The sequence below is a fragment of the Erigeron canadensis genome, chromosome 9 (genome assembly GCF_010389155.1).
Source record: "Erigeron canadensis isolate Cc75 chromosome 9, C_canadensis_v1, whole genome shotgun sequence".
Lineage (NCBI taxonomy): Eukaryota > Viridiplantae > Streptophyta > Magnoliopsida > Asterales > Asteraceae > Erigeron > Erigeron canadensis.
This window is the reverse complement of record NC_057769.1, coordinates 12,163,534-12,185,814: the sequence shown is the minus strand read 5'-3', so window position 1 is coordinate 12,185,814 and position 22,281 is coordinate 12,163,534. Positions and strand designations below refer to the sequence as shown.

Here is a 22,281-nt window from a genome sequence, read left to right as displayed (position 1 = left end):
TCATTTCTAACGGGTAATTGCAAGTTGTTTAAAATTAGGAAGCAAGTTTTTAAATTTGTTATCTTTGCAAATTTTTAAATTTTTATCTTAATGTTTCTATTGTATATTTCAAATCCAAGATATTGTCTCAAACTTATTTTCATGAATGGTTTACTAGACTTTTATATTTTATTATTTATAAAATAAGTTGTAACTTTACGAGTTTTTATATCAAGTTTATCATTTTTATGTTAATTAACGTTAATAACAATTATATGCTTTAAAATTAATATAAAAAAATATCATAACAATGCCCGGGTAACACCCAGGTTGATAAGCTAGTATATAACTATAAGAGGATATTTTTTTACTTAGGTGGCTATATATTTTAATTGATCATTTTTTCATAAATTTGGTGTTTTTAAGTAATTATAAATACTTTTTATATAAAAATAAAAATCTATATATTTAAAAGATTGATTCTTATTTGATATTACGGGAGTAATCCTTTATTCATAGTTTAAAAAACAAAAAAAGTTTATTTAATTAGTGAAGAATTGTTTTGGTATATATAACAACTAACGTTTATACCACAAAAGATATATTATTAGTTTATTTATTATTTATTTGTCATGTATTTATAACAAACTTGGAATTTAATATCATGACATTTACCAATATAAACAAAAAATTGAGAGATCTCTCATCGGTGCCTATAATTATATCTGATTCAAATCTTACCTTTCTAAATATCATATTAGTTATCTTTATATTATTTTTTTCTTCTAGTTCTGTTTATTATAAAGTAGTAGCTAATCAATCCGGGCCAATTAATTAAAACTTCAAAACCAAAATATATTCTAGAAATTGTCTATTTAAATTGTGTTGTTATTACATTACAATTAGAAGTGAGGATAGTAAATCAACTAATATAATGGTTCGTAAAATAAGAAGCACTATTACATTATTAATAAAAAGACATTTCAATTTAAAATTAAAAAAGAGCTCTCAAAGAAGGTAAAACACTAAAACTAAAAAGGAAAAGTAGAATATGTCAAAACATTCATCATAAATTACATGGGAATTTCCTGCGGTAACTGTATGTGGTGAAACCAACCCATGCCAAATGAGCGCTGCGAAGACAAGGTTCTTTTAAAATTGGAATAACATCGACCAGACGACCAACAAACTAAAATGCTTATCATATTTACAAAAATGTAACAGGAAGATACAGAGAAAATGACCACAAACTATAATATATTGATCTTAAAAAAACCATAATAAAAACCATATTGAATTTGTCTACATCCTGCTAGAATTTGTGTGATAGACACATGAACAACACAGCTACATTTTCTTACAAAATTGATGTTGAATATAAAAAAACCAAGATCTATCATTGTACAATTTACCTTGGAATTCATGACCTCATATCTATTTATATATAACTGCAAAAAGCACTCAATCAAGTTATGGACCTAAAACATTCAAGCAAATATGAACTTAGAGAACTCTTGACTTTCACGTAGTCGTATACAAAAGAATAATCCACCAAGACATAACATTAAGTTTTATACAAGTTCATTATCCTCCCGCAAAACTTTTCTGTTGTCATTGCTTGAAAGTGATGTATTTTCTTGAAGGATAAGAAATATATAAAACCAGATAAACCATTGTATTTGATTGTTTTATATGTAATTCATATTACATATCGATTTGACTTTCCTCTATATCTAATTATAATAAACTAGGTTTTTTTACCCGCACGATGTGTGGATGTTTAATTGATTTTTCAAAATTTTTAATATTGACAAAAGATTATATACTCAACTGAACATATTCATCAGAGACCTAATGGTGTTGCTTTCCTACCTGGATCGTGAGGATTAGTTTGAGCAAGGTTGACGGTATCTTGTGTCTGCGTATTTGCTCCTAGCATCGTATTGGATAAGAAATAAGTGTTAACTCATGTCTTTTTTAAAACAAATCACTACCCATAAAAGAAACGAATTAACCTACATATTGCGCATCAACAAACCAAACATCCATTAAAAGCTCAAAGTCGATCATAATTAAAGATATATCCAAAAGAGTTAAAAACCAATTCATATGAAGATAGTAACTTAGTTTTCATAATAAAGAGTCATTATACTTATTAAAAGTTTAAATAAAATTTAGATAACAATCAATATATTACATTAAATTATCATCATGGAAAGAACTCACTTTGTTGTGGACCGATTAGAAGTCATTGTGTTGGACGGATTTCTCAAAAAGAACGAAAAGAAATCAAATGAAATCGCTAAACTTGGGATATTTGATATATATTTTATGTTTAGATTTATTCAGATCAGAATAATATATATACTGTTAAGATTTATAATTGTATTATTATTTTTATACGGAATAAGAAATATAATAATAAACAATTGGATGCAATGTTTTCATTTCTAGTATACGGTTTTTTTCTTAATATACGGGATTTGGTTTTTTAATTTTTAATTTTGTATATATAGAGTTTTGTAATGAGAGATGAGACGTGATATCAAAATAATTATTTACTTGTCATTGGGTGTTGTACGTAGCAGTTTTATAGTAATTCAAAATTGTCATGACAAACATAATATGTAATAATCACGAAAAACTGGAGCGAAAAATAATCACGTATAACATACAATTAATTAACATAAATAATAAAGAGATAAGCTTTTGATTTTGAAATAGAGTATAGCTGGTAATAATTTATAAAATATATTCAAATAAACATAAAGACGATATGACATTATTAAGGTTACCTCTTTTGCTTATTTGAGACATTACATCGAATACGTGGGAGTTGAGACATTACATGTAGGAGATAAGCATTCCAAAACAAACAAACAAATATAACCAGGATCCCCGAAAATTGTTGAATTGAATTTTTAGGTTGAAGACAAAAATATAATAAGAATTGAATTGAATTTTTAGGGTGTGAATACAATACTTTTGATATCCTCTGTTTGGATTTTTCCGTTGATTGTATTACGGAAGGTGGGTTAATAGTGAAACCTGGATTGAGATTTTTTTTTTTTTTTTGAGCGGAGGCCTTTTTTTTGGGAGAGGGGAAAAGTTTTTGATTGTCAACAAAAATTTTGGGGTAGCATGATGACGTAAGGGTTTCTAGAAACGTTTGGTAGGAAAGTGGGACAGCTTGTCACAGATTTTTTAAAAAAAATAGTTTTAGAAGCAACTTTTTTATTAATATAAGGGATCTTATTTTTATTTTATTTTTTTAATTAGGGTTCATAATCCGTCTATATAACATGATCCTAAATTTTTATGTTATTTAATATAGTCATAAATCATGGGTCTTTGTTATGTATGAGTATTCTTTGAATTTATTTATCTTCCTATATAATTAAAAGAATTTGAGCTTAGGTGATATTATTAGTTAGTTGACAAATAAAAATATTGTTTAAACGTCATTTTATCTTATTATTCAATTGTTTTATCCTTTTTTAAACATTAATTATTTGGTTTAATATATGCCATGTTGTAATTATTTATTAACTATTTGTTACTTTAATATAATGAAACTTCAACCATTTATTTATATTAAAAATTTTTATATAACTAAAAAAGATAGTTAATTGTAACATTGAATTTTTTTATGTTTTGTCATTTTTATTATCCCAATATTTATTATATTTTAATGTCATATATATAGTCATATTATACTCATTACTCCAAGTCATAACTAAGGATTTTATTAAGTTCTTTTTTTATTTAATTTTTTTACTCTAATAATGAAATTAAAAATTTAAAACCATTGATTATTTCTCTCTATATAATTAAAGAAGGATAATTTTAGACTTATGCGACATCCATATTTTTTGCCAAGTAAGTTTTTTAGTTGGTGCCTTTTTTGGTTGAATCAAAATCTTTTAAGTTATATATACATGTAATGTAAAATTAAAATATATTTAGTAATCATTCCACTATTATTTTTCTAATATATTTATTACATTATACTCTTTAATGGTCTATATATATTAAATATAACATATATTATCTATTTGTTATAATTATATATATCGCTTAATTGTTATAATGTTACCGTCCGTTAACGTCCAACGGACATGTTTAATCTAGTTTATCTATACGTATGTTAGAATTAAATTATATTTATTGATTTAGACATAATCGTAAATTTTAAATTGTATTCTTTATATTTATGACATCATCAAGTTTTAATTTGATGAAATCGAGAGCTATAATTAGTTAATAAGCTATTAGGTCAGTTGTCATCTAGTTAATCTATACATATGTTAGAATTAAATTATGTTTATTGATTTAGATATAATCGTAAATTTTATATTGTATTCTTTATATTTATAACATCATCAAGTTTTAATTTGATGAAATAAAGAGTTATGATTAGTTAATAAGCTATTAGGTCAGTTGTCATCTAGTTTATCTATACATATATTAGAATTAAATTATATTTATTGATTTAGATATAATCGTAAATTTTATATTGTATTCTTTATATTTATAACATCATCAAGTTTTATTTTGATGAAATCGAGAGTTATGATTAGTTAATAAGCTATTAGGTCAGTTGTCTTTTAGTATATATAAAAATTAAAGATCTTTTGTGACTTTTAGGAGCTTTTTTGGGTTGAATTTTTTGATCTCAAATGCATATCCAAACATGACTAATATTTTAAGGGAGGTGAAATCTGTACCATAAGCTTTGATATATCTACCACTATTATGCATTACTGACTTGTACAGTCAGTTATAAAACTTGTACAATGTGGTAGATGAATAAAAAACCGTGATACGTTTATCATTTCTCTTTTAAAATAGACTCATTTTTAAAAGTCCGAGGCATTTAATCACTTAAAAGCTCCTTGCCAAACAAACCCAAACTCTTAGATAAAATATATAAGTGTTAAATGCAATTTCACTCCTTCTGGTTTGTACATTTTTACGATGGTGGTTCAATTTTAATATATATATATATATATATATATTTTACAACCTTAGTCAATTTTGTATACATTTTTGAAATGGGTTTTTTTAAGAGTTAAAGTTAATTTGCTATTCGTAATTTGGACTGAGGTTACAAGAAAATACAAACCATAGAAACCCCGATTGGTAATAAAATAAAAAAGAGATCTCGTTAAAAAAACTTACAAATTACATCTTTAATATATATATATTAAAACAAAATCCTTGATTTTAAATTGGAAAAATGAGAACATTGATTGAATTTTATCTCTTATTCTCTACCATTATATCATTTTGATGACATTATCATTAACTAAAGAACTAGTCAATTACACTTTTGGTCCTCATAGTTTATATAAATAAATTTGTCTTAGAACGAAATGCATTTTTCGTCCCTGTGTTATCACCTCATTTGCAAGAATCGTCCAAACCTATGCAAAGTGGCTTTTTTGGTCCCTATGATCTCCACTTAGCAGCAATCTCAGTCCAAAACTAACTTTCCGTCCAGTTTATACTGTTATTGCCCCCATGTACCTGTCACGTTGTACCTGTCACGTGCGAGGTAGCTTCGTCCATCTCTTGCATATAGGACCATATTTGCAACCTACCGGTTTATCCTTTTTCCCAAAGAAAATCATCATCACTATTAACAACAAACTTTTTTTTATGAATCTTAAAATTTTCAGAAAACACTACCAACGGTTAAAAAAATTAAAAACACCACCACATATATTTACATACATATAATTTTCAACTCAAACATAAATTAATATATGTGTTTTAAAAGAAAAAAAAACAATCAAATCATACTACACTACTACATATATATCCATACGAGAGCCATCATCACCACGGAACCCATCATTATTGTTGTTGACAACTTGACATGCTGCAAAAACGCACACTATCCAATGGCCACTTATGGCGGTACTAGAAGAGTATTAAACATCTGAAGCACTATATTTATTGCAAAATCATCCATCCCGATAACTGATGTTACTGCCAAAGATCCAGATCTGACAAATCTCCGGCGGATCTGACGAATCTCCGATGCCTGACCCCATGAATTTTTTCAAGTTCCGGTATTCAAGGTCCCGTGTGTATTTGGAGATTGGGGTTTTAATGGTGGGTGGTTTGTAGTGATAGGATATTATTCAAAGAGATGAGAAAATTAAGAATAAATTAAGGTAAGAAATCGTATCAGAACCCACCAAACAGAGAAGAAGGAATCAGTGGGTTCCCCTAGGAAATCAACAAATCTGGAAGAAGAAGAGCAAAGATTCCGGCCAAAGGCTTTTATATGAGTATTATTATATGTTATATGTATGTATGTATATGTATATGTATGCGGTTATAGAAGAAAACGTAGATGAATAAATATAAATAAAGTTTCCAAGTAGCATGAATGGTCCTTTATGTGCATTAAGACAATATTGCCCTCACGTGAGGGGCATATGATGTCTTTAACGGTAAAAAATAGACGGATCCGTCTATTTGGACTGAAATTGCCACTAAGTGTATATCATAGGGACCAAAAAAGCCACTTTGCATAGGTTTGGACGTTTCTTGCAAATGAGGTGATAACACAGGGACCAAAAATGCATTTTGTTCTTTGTCTTATAAAGTCTTTTATATTGATTTATTTTAGTACAATAATGGTACTTCGTAGTCTTTAATGTATATAACTTATAAATAAAAAAAATCATTTATATAGTAAACTAGATTTTAGACCCGTGTCCAATACTGGACACGGGGTTTACGATATTATCAATATTAGATGTTCATACATTTAACTTATAAAAACTTATAACTTTGAACGTATACGATTCTAAGTGTTATACTTTGCAAGTTTTAGTACAATAATCATAGATTCGTCACTGTCATTATTAGTTGAGACATATTGATAAGAATTGTTTGTCGTAGTCATTCGACAAGGCACATGCTACAATAATTTTTCTATTATAGAATTTTTGAAACCAGTTGTACTCATAATTTGATGTTATTATTAAAGATAATTAGAAATTAAAATATAAATATATTTTTGATCTCGTACTTGACATTCAAGTATATGTATTTGATCATAATGCGAGCTCATAACACGAATAGGTTTACTTTCAAGTACATGTCTTATTTATTAAGATAACAATTAAGATTGTTTTCATATTGTTTGATAACAATTAGGATTTTTGATTTGAGTGACAATTGAAATTTTAAAACATTAAATATAAATACCTTTTGTAACTTTTTTAAAAAATCTCCTCAAGTTGATCCTAAAAATAAATATAAATTAAGTATTGAGGGCTTAAAAGTGTAAATTATTGATGGAAAACAAAAAAATGTAAATTAATGAGATTTTTTCTACAAATTAATATAGATACTAATATAATAATATATTTAGATAATTATTATTAGAGTTTTTAATATATAGCTAATTTAAATGATGACATAAGAGAGGGTCAATTTGATGAAATTAAGCGATTTGATTGGTTAATAAGTCATCAGTTCAACTGTCTTATAATATATATTAAGATAAGATTAAGATTATATTTTCATGTATACAAAGTTTTATATATTTGTATTTCTAATGTGGTGTAAATGATACGAATATCTATAAATTTTTCACTTAGAATGGGTTGATACAATTATTACATTTTTTTATGTGATTGCATAAATTAAAAATAACAATTTTGATACTCCTAATATATAAGTAAAAGTTATGTAGTTACAATTTAATGTTAATAATGATATGTATTTAATATCTCATAACTAACGTAATGGTGAACTTGTAGTCTTACCGTCCGGCAGGGTTGCAGGGTCGCTGGCTTGAAAGGAAAATTCCTCTACGGGACTAAGTACTAAGGAGTTTTTGGACATTTATCCTTTTTTTTTACACACTTACTGGAATATATGTTTTCCATGCATATTTTTTAATTTTATGGTGGACAACATTATTTGTTATATTTTTCAATGACAAAAAACATAATATTATTATTGTGGTTAAAAGTTTGTAAATATTTACTCAAATGTTAATCATTCTCATATATTAAAAGTTTTTTAATGCAAAAATACGTACCAATCTCGCGTATTAGGCGGGTAAAAAGCTACTTGATTAATATTGGATTAACTCAAAATGAAAAAAACCCTGAGTTGGATAAGAAAAAGAAGATGCTGTTTGCAAAGAGAAGAAAAGCCAAAGACGGCAATAAAATACGAGAGCCCCGACAATTTTGCCAAAAGATTCTCGACTTTAGCGTGCCGCAACGAGACGTGTCATGTTGTCATTGGGTTAAATACACCTAACATCTATCCATTCCGCCTATAAATCCCACCCCAATTTCATCCCCGATTCATTCATTCATTCTAATCCAATCTTCAATCTAGAAAAGTCCTAACTTTTTCTCTCTCAAGGTATTTTTCCTTTTTCCATTATTTTCTTCTTTAATTTTAATTTAATTATCATTTATTGTTTTTATTACTCGTATTAATATATGTATGTATTTTTGTTTATGGATTCAAATATTAGATATGAATTAGGTTTAGGTTAAATTTTTGTGATTGTTATTTTTATCATAATTTATTGTGATTAGATTTTTGATTATGATCTTTACGATGGTGCTTAGATGAGATGTGATAGTAATTTTTTTTTTTTTTTTTTCTCCTTCATTAAATTGTTTTTTTATTTTTTTATTGATATAATGTTTTCCTCTGTTCATTATCCCGATTACGTAATTTTTGTTAATTTTGTCATATTTTATGGTTGGATTTTTTATTCTGACTTTTTGTATGAATCTAAAAAGTTTTTCTCTGTTGTTTATACTGAGTTGATATTTTTTTTTCTTAATTTTGTCATAATTTGTGATTGCTGATTAGATCCTGATTAATGATAGTTTATTAATTTTATTTTGTTTCTATTAAATCGAATTTATATTCCCTTTTTGTTTATTTATTATAACTAATAATTAATTTTGTTTGAACAATCTTGATATTTTTGTTTATTCTTATGTATTATAAGATCAAATTTGATAATAGTTGCTGTTATAGAGTTGTTGTACAAGCCATTAATCCTGTAATATTTGATCATCATAACTTAAATATCCAATCTTGTGTTATTTACTGGTTATATTTATGTAACTACAGATGCAGATCTTTGTTAAGACCCTAACTGGCAAGACCATCACTCTCGAAGTCGAGAGCTCTGACACCATAGATAATGTCAAGGCCAAAATCCAAGACAAGGAAGGGATCCCCCCAGACCAGCAAAGGCTTATCTTTGCTGGCAAGCAGCTCGAGGATGGCAGGACCCTTGCGGATTACAACATCCAAAAGGAATCAACTCTCCATCTTGTGTTGAGGTTGAGGGGAGGTATGCAGATCTTCGTCAAGACGTTGACCGGAAAGACCATTACTTTGGAGGTCGAAAGTTCTGACACCATTGACAACGTCAAGGCTAAGATCCAGGATAAGGAAGGTATCCCCCCAGATCAGCAGAGGTTGATCTTTGCCGGAAAGCAGCTTGAGGATGGCAGGACTTTGGCCGACTACAACATCCAAAAGGAATCGACCCTCCATTTGGTTCTTCGTCTTCGTGGTGGTATGCAGATCTTTGTCAAGACGTTGACCGGAAAGACCATCACTTTGGAGGTTGAAAGCTCTGACACCATTGACAACGTCAAGGCCAAGATCCAGGACAAGGAAGGGATCCCCCCAGATCAGCAGAGATTGATTTTTGCTGGTAAGCAGCTTGAGGATGGCAGGACCTTGGCAGACTACAACATCCAGAAGGAGTCTACCCTTCATTTGGTTCTTCGTCTTCGTGGTGGTATGCAGATTTTTGTTAAGACCTTGACAGGAAAGACAATCACTTTGGAAGTTGAGAGCTCTGACACTATTGACAACGTCAAGGCGAAAATCCAGGACAAGGAGGGTATCCCACCAGACCAGCAGAGGCTCATTTTTGCCGGAAAGCAGCTCGAGGACGGACGTACTCTTGCCGATTACAACATCCAGAAGGAGTCTACTCTCCATCTGGTCCTCCGTCTCCGTGGTGGTATGCAGATCTTTGTCAAGACCTTGACTGGAAAGACTATTACTTTGGAAGTTGAGAGCTCAGACACCATTGACAACGTCAAGGCCAAGATCCAAGACAAGGAGGGTATCCCACCAGACCAACAGAGGCTGATCTTTGCTGGTAAGCAGCTGGAGGATGGACGTACTCTTGCTGATTACAACATCCAGAAGGAGTCTACTCTTCACCTTGTGCTCCGTCTTCGTGGAGGATTCTAAATGATATATGTTGGTTATTTGTCTTGTCAATTACTTGTTATGTGATTGTTTTCTTTATGAACACATTTATGGTACTGTGATCGTATTTTGGAATAAATGTATGTTTCGTTGGTAATGTTTTGCTGCATATTTTAATTTCTGCTGCTTTTATGTTTCCTGCATTTAGCTTTTATTGGTTATTGGTTATTTGCTCTGCATATTTGTGTTGGTTATTTGCTGTGCTTCTTTTATGTATCCTGCCTTTTGCAGAAACGAACACCAAACCTGGTTTGAACTATCTGAACTACGGAGTATTTAGCTTTTTTTTGTTAGCTAGGAGAAGCTAGAACATTCTGTATGTGGTAGTTCTACATTGATCTTAAACTTAACGAAATTGAAACTAGAGCCCCAGTTAATCCTTCTTGGGTGGTACTTGTACTAGTTTTAGTCATTAGTTATATACCCAGACTATGTATGAAATGAACTTGTAGGGTTTCTGAAATATGCATGTTAAAACTCTAACGATGCCATTCCCAGTAGAATAGTGACAATAGGTAGTACTTGGTATCCAATCAGTATCATATACCTGCAATAGTTACTGATAGTCTTCCGAACCCGTGGTGGATTCTTTTACTCCGATATGGCCATGTTTGATTTGATTTCCTAAATTTCTAAGACATTAAGACGAGTTGGAATACAGTTGCAGGCATCGTTACAAAATTATGGTTGCCGTTGTTACTAAATTTCTAAGACTGCTCTACCTTCTTGTTTATAGGGCAACTTGTGACCTTTGTAATTTTAAGTTGAGCTGTTATTGTGTTATTTTACTGTCTTAATTTTTTCTTTTTTATGATATTTGCAAACTTTGTCAAAGGTTATTTTTTTTCTTAAAAGTCTTAGTCAATGGTAAATTAGTTCCATTTTCAGTTTGCCTTTATATAAAAAAAATTTCATTCTCAATTTAATTACGTACACCTTGTAAACTAATTCCGTTAAAAACATTATTATATTGTAATTATTTAAATTTATTACTTTTATAAACTTAATTATATATATATCATATCATTATCAATATCAATATATAATTGGTACTTTCATCGCTTTTATTCGATTATTGTTTTTGTTAAAGAAAACAATATTGAAAACATTGCTTTTCAAGTAATTAGTGTTTACTGTTTACCATCCCAATTAACAGCTATGAAGTTTCAATTATTTTTATACTTTTTTGAACATAAACATTTTATGTATTATTTTTTGTTAGATTTTATATACAAAAGGCCGGTTTTCCGGTCTGGTCCGACCGGTTGAACCTTGAACCTCTCTCTTCTCGGGTTCGATGTCTATTGCCCCTGCCCAAATTTGACAAACTCATTTTGATTTGTTGCCCGACTAGCTGTCCATTTTGCCACCTCTAGTTACCAAGTTATGATATTCCTTCACAGGGTTAAGTAGCTGGGAGCTGTGTTCCAGGCCCTCAAAAGAATGTAGAGAAAGCATTCTTGAAGAAATATTGGGCGAGATCGAAAGCAAGCCACACCGGTCGCTGGTATTAAATGGCCCTTAGTTATATGAACCTGTGAATCTTTATGCAGCTTAACAAGAAGCCTTTTATTATATTCATTATTTAGTTTTGTATTTTTAAGTATAAGCGTGTGCGATTTTAGATTGATATTAATCAACTAGTTGTACTCGATACAGATAGATATTTTTAATGTTACAGTCGTGCGATGCCTCATAAAAAGACATTCACTCGTTATAACGGTCAAAACCTTGTGTAAGTGCCTATAATGCTGCTTCTTTAAGTTGCCAATTTTACTTGTTATAACGGTCAAAACCTTGCGTAGATTATTTTTTCTCATATAAAATAATCAAAGTTGAAAAATTAAAATTATTGATTTGAAATAGAATTAAAAAAAGGTAAATTATATTTAAATACATTAACTAAAATTTGTGCAACTTATATATCTTTGTCTCATATTAAATGTTCAATTTGAACTTATCAAGTTTTATGCTTTCATTGATTAAATTCATGCAAATTAATATATTTTCTTTAGGTAGATCGAGTTTTACATTTATCTTATAATTTTCATCTACTATTATATAACACAAACAAAAATATTTATGGTCAAAGTTGGAAAAAAAAAAGATAATACGAAACGAATTTATTATATATGTTATATTATAATTTTTTCCCATACAAAATAATCAATTTCGAACAAAATAAAATTGTTGGATTGAAATAGAATTTAAAAAAAGAGTAAATTATATCTAAATACATTAACTAAAATTTGTAATCTCGTGACAAATAGATAAGGTTAACTAATTGATGTACACAACATCGAATTAAAGGTTTTTGATATATGGTAATTCATATAATTGACATATTTTAAATGGATAGATAGATGATCTTTTAAATATATTGCATTAATTATTAAGTATGAAATAGAATTAGTCGTAATTAATTTTATATATATAATAAAAGTTAAGAAAAGTCAAAATTGGAATTTTAAGGAAATCAAGAGTTCTGATTGGTTAATAAACTATTAGAGCAACTGTGTTTTAATATAATAAAAGATAAATGGAAGACTAGGGCTGTAACTTTAGGGTGCGGAATATTATTATCAGTTTATTGTTCTTGTCTAGTTAATTTATAGGAGTTTACTGGTTCTCGAATACCAGTCTATCATTCTTATTGTTCTTATTATTTGATACAAGTCATTGGTTTGTATCAATTGGTATCAGAAAATCGATCTTGCATCCTGTGATATCAATATATATATATATATATATATATATATATATATATTAAAACACTGTTCACGGGGTACTGTTCATCGCCAGAAACCACTGTTCACTGCGTACTCTTCAGCGATACCACCAATCGCTACCACCACAAATCCACCAAAAACAACCCGTACTTCCCCACAACCCGTGCCAGCACAACTACCAAAAACCTTGCCATCACTACTACTAAAAACATGCCCTGTTTCCCCGTTGAAGTCCAACTTTACAGCAGTCTCCGCACTATCACTAGCAGTTTCATCAAAAGTCAGCCCAAAACAGATACAACCAACAATTGTCATTTCAAGTCCAACTCTCAAATATGTATCAACCTCGTTGGCACCAAAACCTGCACCAGCATTTCCGCAAAACACCACTGCGACCATGCCATCATCCAAATCAAATCATACGCCTTCTAAAAGTTTGACATCAAAGGTTACTTTTGAGCTCTCGAAGGCTGTGAATGCAAGAATTACTAAAACAATCTTAATTCATCATAATTCTGGCTTTTCACATCAGACGAGGGTATTTCGAAGAACGACTTGGGATCCAGGAATTACTTGAAGCATTCTTTGAAGCCACACCTTGAGGACAAGGTGTGTCAAGGTGTGTTTTGCGGCGGGGAGTATTGATATGACTCGAATTTTTCAGCAAAGATAAATATTCTATTATTGAGAGATATATATTATATTTTAGATCTAGATATGTTTAAAGTTATATTTATTATTATTATTATTATTTAGTTTCTTTAATTAATAATAGCTTGTTAACCAAGCTACATAATTAGTATAAATGAAGGATTAGGGCTGTAACTTTAGGGTGTGGAATATTAATTATTATCAGTTTATTGTTCTTGTCTAGTTAATTTATAGGAGTTTACCGGTTCTCGAATACCAGTCTATCCTTCTTATTGTTCTTATCATTTGATACAAACCATTGATTCATATCAGTATCCTAGCTACTATGGTGAAGATTGTCAAACCTTTGATAACTGCATTTAACCATGTAGAGTATCATAATAGAAATATATCAGTGATTATAGAGTAACAAGGTCTGAAATTCTAAAGCACCCTTGAATAATGATGTTAAGCAAATGGTTTAAAATGAATAACTATAAATATATATTTATATATAATACAGGGTTAAGTGCGTCAAAATGTAGATAACTAAGATCGAAAAGTTATAATGTGCACAAACTATCAAAACCTCTATTGTATGCACGAACTTTGTAAAAATGTTTAAATTATGTATCTAACTATGACCGGTCAATTAAAAGTTTTGCACGTGGCACCTCATATGAGGTGCTACGTATTCCATGTTACATGATTGAATATTTTTCCTAAGTTTAGGCATGTTCTGATAGTTCGTTCACATTATAACTTTTCGGTGTTATTTACATACATTTTGGTGCACTTAGACCTATAAATGTTCTTCCAAAATATTTTCCGTAAAATTTAGTTTCTAAAACAATACATGTTTGAACATGAATTCATGAAAGATTGAACATTTTAGTCGATTTAGCGAAGATATATCACTCCGTCACCCTTGTGTCTTGATTTTACCATTTTTACTGTTGGAGCATGGGGTGCTTTTTTTTACCATCTTCAAGCAATCATGTTCCTGCATTTTCTTGTACTGAAATCGGAAGTGCTTCAGAGGTAATATGTTTGTTAACATCTGTTTTTTCATTGTTAGAAAACACTGTATGCTTCCTTGTAATTGTTATATAACCCAGAGCTTTTCATTTCAGAATAAATGTGAGTCTTCTTTCAAAAATCCTGATGTGAATAGGACAAAACTTGTAACATTGGCTTCAATACATAACAAGAAAAGGGACTTGTCAGAGGTGATTACGTTGCCCTTGCCATACGAACTCCCTTCAAGACGTTACTCTTCAGAAGGTTACGTGCATTGATTTCTTACTTTAATAGCTTTGATATCTGGCTTTGTTTCCGAGTCAGTTGTTTTAGTATATATTTTGACTAAGGTGTCCATTTTGAGCCATATACATACATGTGGGTCAATTGAATTATGTTTGATCTCTAGTGTGTCAAATAGAGAACAACAAAAAACTATTCACACTAGCTAATTTAAAATATTTTGGTGACCTTTATGTGCATTATCTTATTCTTTTATTATCTTTAAAATAAAATAATATCTGAAATTTAAAATCATATTTTAAATAATTAGTTATTTTATAAATGGTAAGTTAGTAAATAAATTGTATTAAAATTCGTAAAAGATTATGTATATATCACAGAAAATTAAAAAGTAAAAGTATACTCAATTTATGTAAACTCTTTTACGGATTTTATGTGACCTCATTAGATAGACACATATTGTAGTTTAAAGTTTACAATTTGATATATGATTTTATACAATAAGAAGAAAGTATATTTTTCCATCATTTTATTATTATATTAAGTAAACATGTTTTAATTATATTTAATTTTATATTGGTATTATACAAATATATAACAAATAGATCTTACAAATTATGTATAATAAAATCATTTTCAAATGATAATATTGTCATTATTCAACAAATAGTATTTATTATTAAGTTTAGACCACTATTATACAAAAATTTATTATTAGTTTTAGACCATTATTATTAAAAAAAAAAAGTAACATATATACTTTACTAACTTGTTGAGTTATGGATTCGCTGAGAGACTAAGCAAGTCTCTTCTTCAGCGAGTCCTCAGCGATCAATATTATCTTCAAGTTAAAGCTAAGTTCGATGACTCATTGCCCAGTTTTTGTAAGTTAGAAAATAGCGGGAAAATGAAGATAAGAATATTGGTCCCAAGACACGTGTTGATCAAGAAGACTGAAGACATGTGATCTTGTACCAAAACGGTACCTGGGCCTTTCTCTTTCATACCAGATTTGGATACAAACAAGATGAAGACAGAGAGCCCTGCAGATCTGAGACATCCACCAATAGATGGTTGACAACCTTGAGGTGTCAACATCTATTGGGTTGTCATGTGATTCCCATCTCTGCCTATTTAAAGAATCACTTGACCTAGCCGCAACTCTGGTTGGTGTAGTTCTGCAATTGTCACTTTGTGTGTGTCTCTTATTATTGTAGAACATTTAAGTTTTTGTGTGTCAAAAACTTAACAAGTATTTTTAATTTTCTTCTTTGTAAACCAACCATGTATTCACTGTTTAAATAATATACATATAGTTAAACGTGTTTACTTTCTTATCTTATATCTTTTATTTAATCTGTTTTGATTGTTGCAAACTTGGGACTTTCAGTTGGTATCAGAGCGGTGGTTCGATACACCGAATCTGATCTGAGTAAAAGTTTGCAAGATCTTTTCTTTACTTTTTCTGTATCCAAAACTTTTTCTTATTTTCGTTCTTAAAATCTTTCTCTATGACTGCAGTTCCTACTCTGGTTAATACCATAGACTTTAGGTATGTTTCCATCCCTCCAAGATTCGAATCTCATGATTTTGGATCTTGGAAGGAAAGAATGCTTCTACATATTGTAGGAGTTGAACCTTACCTAATGACCATCTTAACCAAAGGTCCTTACATACCGATTCTGATTACCAGGACACCAGGAGCCACCACTGATGCTCCTGAGATTGTCACTGAGCTTATTAAACCAGAAGGACAATGGACAGATGACGAGCGTAGGCTTGTTAATCTAGATGCTAGGTTAAAAAATCTCATTATAAATACTATTCCTGATGACATTATGAAATCTGTCATCAAACTTTCCTCTGCTAAGAAGGTATGGGACAATCTTTGTACCAGATTCGATGGTACAGAAGATGTCCTTGCCACTAAAAAGATTGATCTGAAGCGTGCCTATGAAGGATTCTTCTCTCTTCCAAATGAGAATCTGGATGACACTTACAATCGCTTGAAATGTCTGTTGAATGATATGACTAATGCTGGCATTGAGCATGATATGCTTGAAGTATGCCACAAGTTCATTGACAGCCTTCCAATTAAATGGCAAGGCTTAAGATAGATTCTCCGCACCACCAAGCAACTTAAGTTGCATGACTTGGAATCACTTTATGGCACTCTTCAATTTGAAGAGAGAGCCCTTGCTCAAAACTTAAGAGCAGAAGCTGATTCCAAGAGGCATGCTGGCTCATCTTCTTCCTCCTCTCTATCTAATAATTCTTATTCTCATGACCCTCTTGCCCTGGTCTCTGCTGAAGTTGACTCCATCCATGTCAATAGTAGCTCTGCTACCCCATCTCATCTACAAGATCTTGTCAATGACCTCGATATTGAGGAGAGACAGGAAATGTTCTCAGACTTCATGCAATTTGCTCTCATCGCTGGTAAGAGATATTCCAAAAAATGGAATAGTCGCAAGTCGACTTTCTCTCAAAAACCAGTAGTCGACAAATCGCAAGAAGAATGTTGGAGATGTGGTCGTAAAGGCCACTACCAAAAAGAATGCAATGTTTCTATTCCTTCCATTCAGGCAGCGAAGCCCTCTTCTTTCTCCTCAGCAAAACCCTCCTCAGTCAAGCCTGCTGATGAATACAAAAAGAAGTACTACGAGCTTCGTGCTAAGATGGCTGACGTTGAGGAAGCTAAGCTTCCTGCCAAGAGTCTTGTTGCTGAACAACATGACTGGGCAGACTCTGATGACTCTGAAGCTGATGAGGAAGAGTATGTTGATGCCATTTGTCTTCTGGCCTTTGCTGATGATCAAGCGCTGACAAAAGATCAAGTCTGTTCCAGTCAGTGGGTGAATGTCACTCTCAAGAAGGTATGCAATTTTTCCTCTGCTTCTGAAGAAAATAAGTCAGAAATTTTTGAGTCGCTTACTTGTGACATTCAATTTGTTGAATCAATTCATGTTGATCTTCAAACTAAGCTTAACTCAGTTAGTGCTGAGCTAAGTGATAAAAATGACAAGCTCAAGGACCTTCGAAGTGTCCATGTTGAGCTTGAGTCTCAAAAACTTCTTAATCACAATCTTCAGAAATCAAATGAAGATTTAAAAAATAAGGTCGCTGACCTTGAAAAAATTGTTATCTCATGGTCTAAAGCCTCCAAGCTTCATGACCAAGTTTTCAGCAAGCTGATGCCTACTCAAATCAACGCCATTATTGGTGGAGATTATGAGACTGCTGCCCTTGTTACCAATCACTTTGGTGACAGTCCTGCTGCTGAAGAAAGAATTCCTCCAAGTGCTGTTGTTTCTAGTGAAGAAATGATGAAGTATTACTTCACCAAAGGAGTAAACGATTATCACTCCGAGCTTGATAATGTGTAATCCTTATCCAACACTTCTTCTTCTTCTTCTACTAAGCCTAAAACTAATTATCCTCCTAGTTTTGCTAAGACAATCTTTCCTGATCATCCCATCATTGATATGATGCCTAATGAAGGCAGAATTCAATATTCTTCTTCTCAAACCTTTGAAGGAAATCCTTCAAGTGATGGTTATAAGCCTATAGCTCCTCAGCTACTGACTCTTCAGTCTAAAGCATTTGAACCCTTCAAAAGGAGCAAGGTTGTTGTTCCATATGACTACAGTACTCCTCAGCGAGTTGTACCTATTAGTCAATCCGCTGAGTTTTCCATTCCTTCTGTAGTTGCTGAACGTCCTGCGCCTCAGCTGTCACCCTCCTCTTCAAATTCTTCTCATGCTGGCAAAAAGGCAGCTATGCATAGTCATTTAATGAACAGGAGAAATAAGTTCGCTGACACTCGCTATCAGCAACCCAACTCCATTAATATTCCAAAGGGAACTCATCTCTCCCAGCACTTCAGACCTGTTCAACAGGTCAGACCTTCCTAATTAGAAGGACAACAAGCTGGAAAATCTCCTTTGGAGACTCAGCATTTCAGATTTGCTCAGCAGGTTAGACCTTCTCAACAAGGAGGTCAGCAATGTACTCAGTTTCACCTTGATCCTTCCTCTTCAAATGCTCAATCTAAGGACAAATCCATTCTTGGTCCTATTCCAAAGTCTGTTCCTTTACTGCATCAGAAGAAATCTCCATATCTTAAATCAAAAAGGAAAAAGGCCTCCTCTACAGCATCAACTGCCTCTAATAATCCTGAAATTTGTGAGCTGACCAAATGTGTTAACGACCTATCCTCACAGCTTAAGGATTTTCTGACTCTAAATCAGACCAGTAATAGAAAATGTTATCTTTGTGGCGAAAGAGGACACATTGCTGCTGACTGTACTGACAACAACTCCCGGAATCCTCCTGAAATTGTCATTCAGCCAAATCCCTCCTCATCTCCTGCTACTCCTACTTCTGCTATCAACATGCAAGCTCATCTTGCAGAATCCAACATGAATTCAAATAATAATTTTGTTTTAAGTGAAAGCAATATTGCTGAATTCATTGCCTCTCAACAAATCTCCCTTCCATTCTCTCAAGAGATTATCTCCAATGGTACTAACAGTATCCTTGTAGAATATGGAAGTAATAATCAAGTTGGCGGCTTGGTTATTCTTGACACTGGAAACTCTGTCAATCAAGGAGATACTGTTGAAGCCATGAGTTCCATGCCTCTGTCCAATCAACTGACCGAAACACTTTCAGTTGATGAAACTGTTAATACTTCAGTCACCTCTTCTCCTTCCAATGACGATGATTCTTCTGTTCTCTCTCATTCTTCCTCTGCTGACAATGACATCAGCAGGGATACCTATAATTCAACCTAAATCCTTCTATTGTTATCCATGCAGGCCTCGCAAGGAAAGGAAGTGTGGTATTTGGATAGTGGATGTTCAAAACACATGACTGGATCCAAGGACCTGCTGGATAACTTCGTGGAGACTGATGGTCCCACAGTAGTATTTGGTAACAACTCAACTGGCCAAACTGAAGGATATGGATCTCTCTCTAATGGGCTAATAAAGTTCACAAAGGTTGCCTATGTGAATGGTTTAAAACACAACCTTATCAGTATCAGTCAACTGTGTGATGCTGACTATAAAGTCATTCTTGACAAACATCAAGGCTCAGTTGTAAATATTGACAAAGAGGTAGTCTTAATAGCTCCTAGAAAGAGAGACATCTATTTGGTTGATTTCACTCCGATTAAAACTGACAGCGAAACTTGTTTCTTCTCTAAAGCTGTATCTCAAATCAATTGGTTATGGCATAAGCGTATGTCGCATGTCAACTTCAAAACCATCAATTCTCTTGCCAAGAAAAATCTTGTTCAAGGCCTTCCTCCTCTCACTTATGAGAAGGACAGGCTCTGTGGTGCCTGTGAAAAGGGTAAAAGCCATCGAGCCACCTTCAAAACTAAACAGGTCAATTCTATAAATGGTTGCTTCCATCTTCTTCATATGGGCCTTTTTGGTCCTGTAAATGTTCAAAGCCTAAGGGGAAGCAGATATACCTTAGTTATTGTGGATGAATATTCACGATACACTTGGACTATATTCTTGCATTCTAAGAGTGAAGCTGCTGAGGAAATTATAAATTTTATCAAAAAGATGGAAAACCTCAACAACATTCGTGTTAAAGAACTCAGAAGTGATCATGGCACTGAGTTTAGAAACCACACTCTTGAAAGTTTTTGTGCTGATCAAGGGATAGCACAAAACTTTTCTTCTATTCAAACCCCTGAGCAAAATGGAGTAGCTGAAAGAAGAAATGGGACTCTTATTGAAGCTGCTAGGTCTATGCTCAGTGAATCATCTCTCCCATTAAAACTTTGGGCAGAAGCAGTTAATACTGCTTGTCACACTCAAAATAGATGTCTTATTGTCAAACGACATGATAAGACTGCCTATGAAATTCTTAAGGGCAAGAAACCCCAAATTGGGTATTTCCATGTTTTTGGTTGCCCCGTTTTTATTCTTAATAATAAGGATCACTTAGGAAAGTTCGATCCCAAGGCTGATGATGGCTACTTTTTGGGATACTCTTCTATTAGCAAAGCTTTTAGAGTGTTCAACACTCGCACTCAAAAGGTTGATGAATCAATTCATGTTACTTTTGATGAAAGTTATTCAGCTCTAAGTGATCTTCCCAAACAATCATCTGCTGATGAAATTCTCAGCGACCTCGCTGATCCTCCTGAAATGTCAGCTACTCAATCAGTCGCTGACATTCTCTCTGCTGAACCATCTTTGAATGGGTCTCCAAGTATTGATCACATCGCTTCTCATATCTATTCTATAGATCCAGTAGAACCTCTTCATAGGTCATTACAAAAGAACTCCATCAGCAATTCTTCTTTTGAAATAGTTCAAGAAACTGACAGTATCACTAATGATGTCTTCCATGATGCCTCAGCGAATCCTGATTTAGGAGATGTTGAGGATGACAATCTTCAGCAGGAAGAACCTGTCAGTGACCCTCCTGTCAGCAATACTGAACCTACCCTAACTGTTGATCTCCCTAGCTATCCAATAGTTACTAGTGATCCTATCTCCACCTCATCTACTGCGCCTACCTTCTCTTCCATTCATTCTCCTGCACTCAAATGGACTGCTGACCACCCACTTGACCATGTAATTGGTAATCCAACCAATGGTGTTCAAACCAGATCAGCGACAAGTAATACTTGTCTCTATGTCAACTTTCTTTCTCAAATTGTTCCTTCTAACATTGGAGAAGCAATGGCTGATCCCTCTTGGGTTGAAGCCACGCAAGAGGAACTTACCCAATTTGAAAGAAATCATGTTTGGTTTCTAGTTCCTCCTCCATGTAAGGAACCCATTGGTACTCGATGGGTTTATAGGAACAAAATGGATGAAGCTGGTATTGTTGTTTGCAACAAAGCCAGACTGGTGGCACAAGGATATACACAAGCTGAAGGCATTGACTATGATGAAACCTTTGCCCCAGTCGCTCGTCTTGAGGCTATTCGCCTCTTTCTCGCTCACGCTGCTTATAAAGGCTTCACTGTCTATCAAATGGACGTCAAGAGTGCCTTTCTAAATGGTGCTCTTGATGAAGAGGTCTATGTCAAGCAGCCTCCTGGTTTTGAGGATCCAAAGCATCCTCACTATGTCTACAAGCTCAATAAAGCTCTTTATGGTCTCAAATAGGCTCCCAGAGCCTGGTATGATACCCTCTTTGCCTTTCTTTTAGACCATGGCTTTCATAGAGGAACCATAGATAGCACTCTCTTTATTTTCAAAGAGAAAGCTCATGATTTGTATGTTCAAATATATGTTGATGACATAATCTCTGGTTCCCTTTCTCCTAAGCTGTGTAAGAAGTTTAGTACTCTTATGTCAAGTACGTTTGAAATGAGTATGATGGGCGAGTTAACCTTCTTCTTAGGTTT

The 22,281-nt window shown here is 32.4% G+C and overlaps 3 protein-coding genes across 3 annotated transcripts in view; all 3 read left to right on the top strand.

The window, feature by feature from the left end:
- The first annotated feature begins 8,302 nt into the window (after positions 1-8,302).
- On the top strand, positions 8,303-10,372 carry LOC122580942 (polyubiquitin). The gene is made up of 2 exons (XM_043753089.1): positions 8,303-8,382; positions 9,112-10,372. The coding sequence occupies exon 2, from the start codon at positions 9,112-9,114 to the stop codon at positions 10,255-10,257; it is 1,146 nt and encodes a 381-aa protein (XP_043609024.1). The 5' UTR covers positions 8,303-8,382; the 3' UTR covers positions 10,258-10,372.
- LOC122580940 (polyubiquitin) overlaps positions 8,359-22,281 on the top strand; it is a 62,876-nt gene continuing 48,953 nt past the window's right edge. The window contains exon 1 of the mRNA XM_043753087.1: positions 8,359-8,382. The gene's annotated coding sequence lies outside the window, so the exon portion shown is untranslated. The remainder of the gene's footprint in view (positions 8,383-22,281) is intronic.
- Positions 16,409-18,283, top strand: LOC122583225. The gene is made up of 2 exons (XM_043755650.1): positions 16,409-16,960; positions 17,015-18,283. The coding sequence occupies exons 1-2, from the start codon at positions 16,409-16,411 to the stop codon at positions 18,281-18,283; spliced, it is 1,821 nt and encodes a 606-aa protein (XP_043611585.1).

What these genes read in the sequence shown, in the direction of transcription:
- LOC122580942 (XM_043753089.1), top strand. Translation starts at nt 9,112, where the DNA reads ATGCAGATCTTTGTTAAGACCCTAACTGGCAAGACCATCACTCTCGAA.
- LOC122583225 (XM_043755650.1), top strand. Translation starts at nt 16,409, where the DNA reads ATGACTGCAGTTCCTACTCTGGTTAATACCATAGACTTTAGGTATGTT. An exon ending in TTGAGCATGATATGCTTGAA is followed by an intron (nt 16,961 to 17,014) that starts GTATGCCACAAG and finishes GGCTTAAGATAG; the next exon opens with ATTCTCCGCACCACCAAGCA.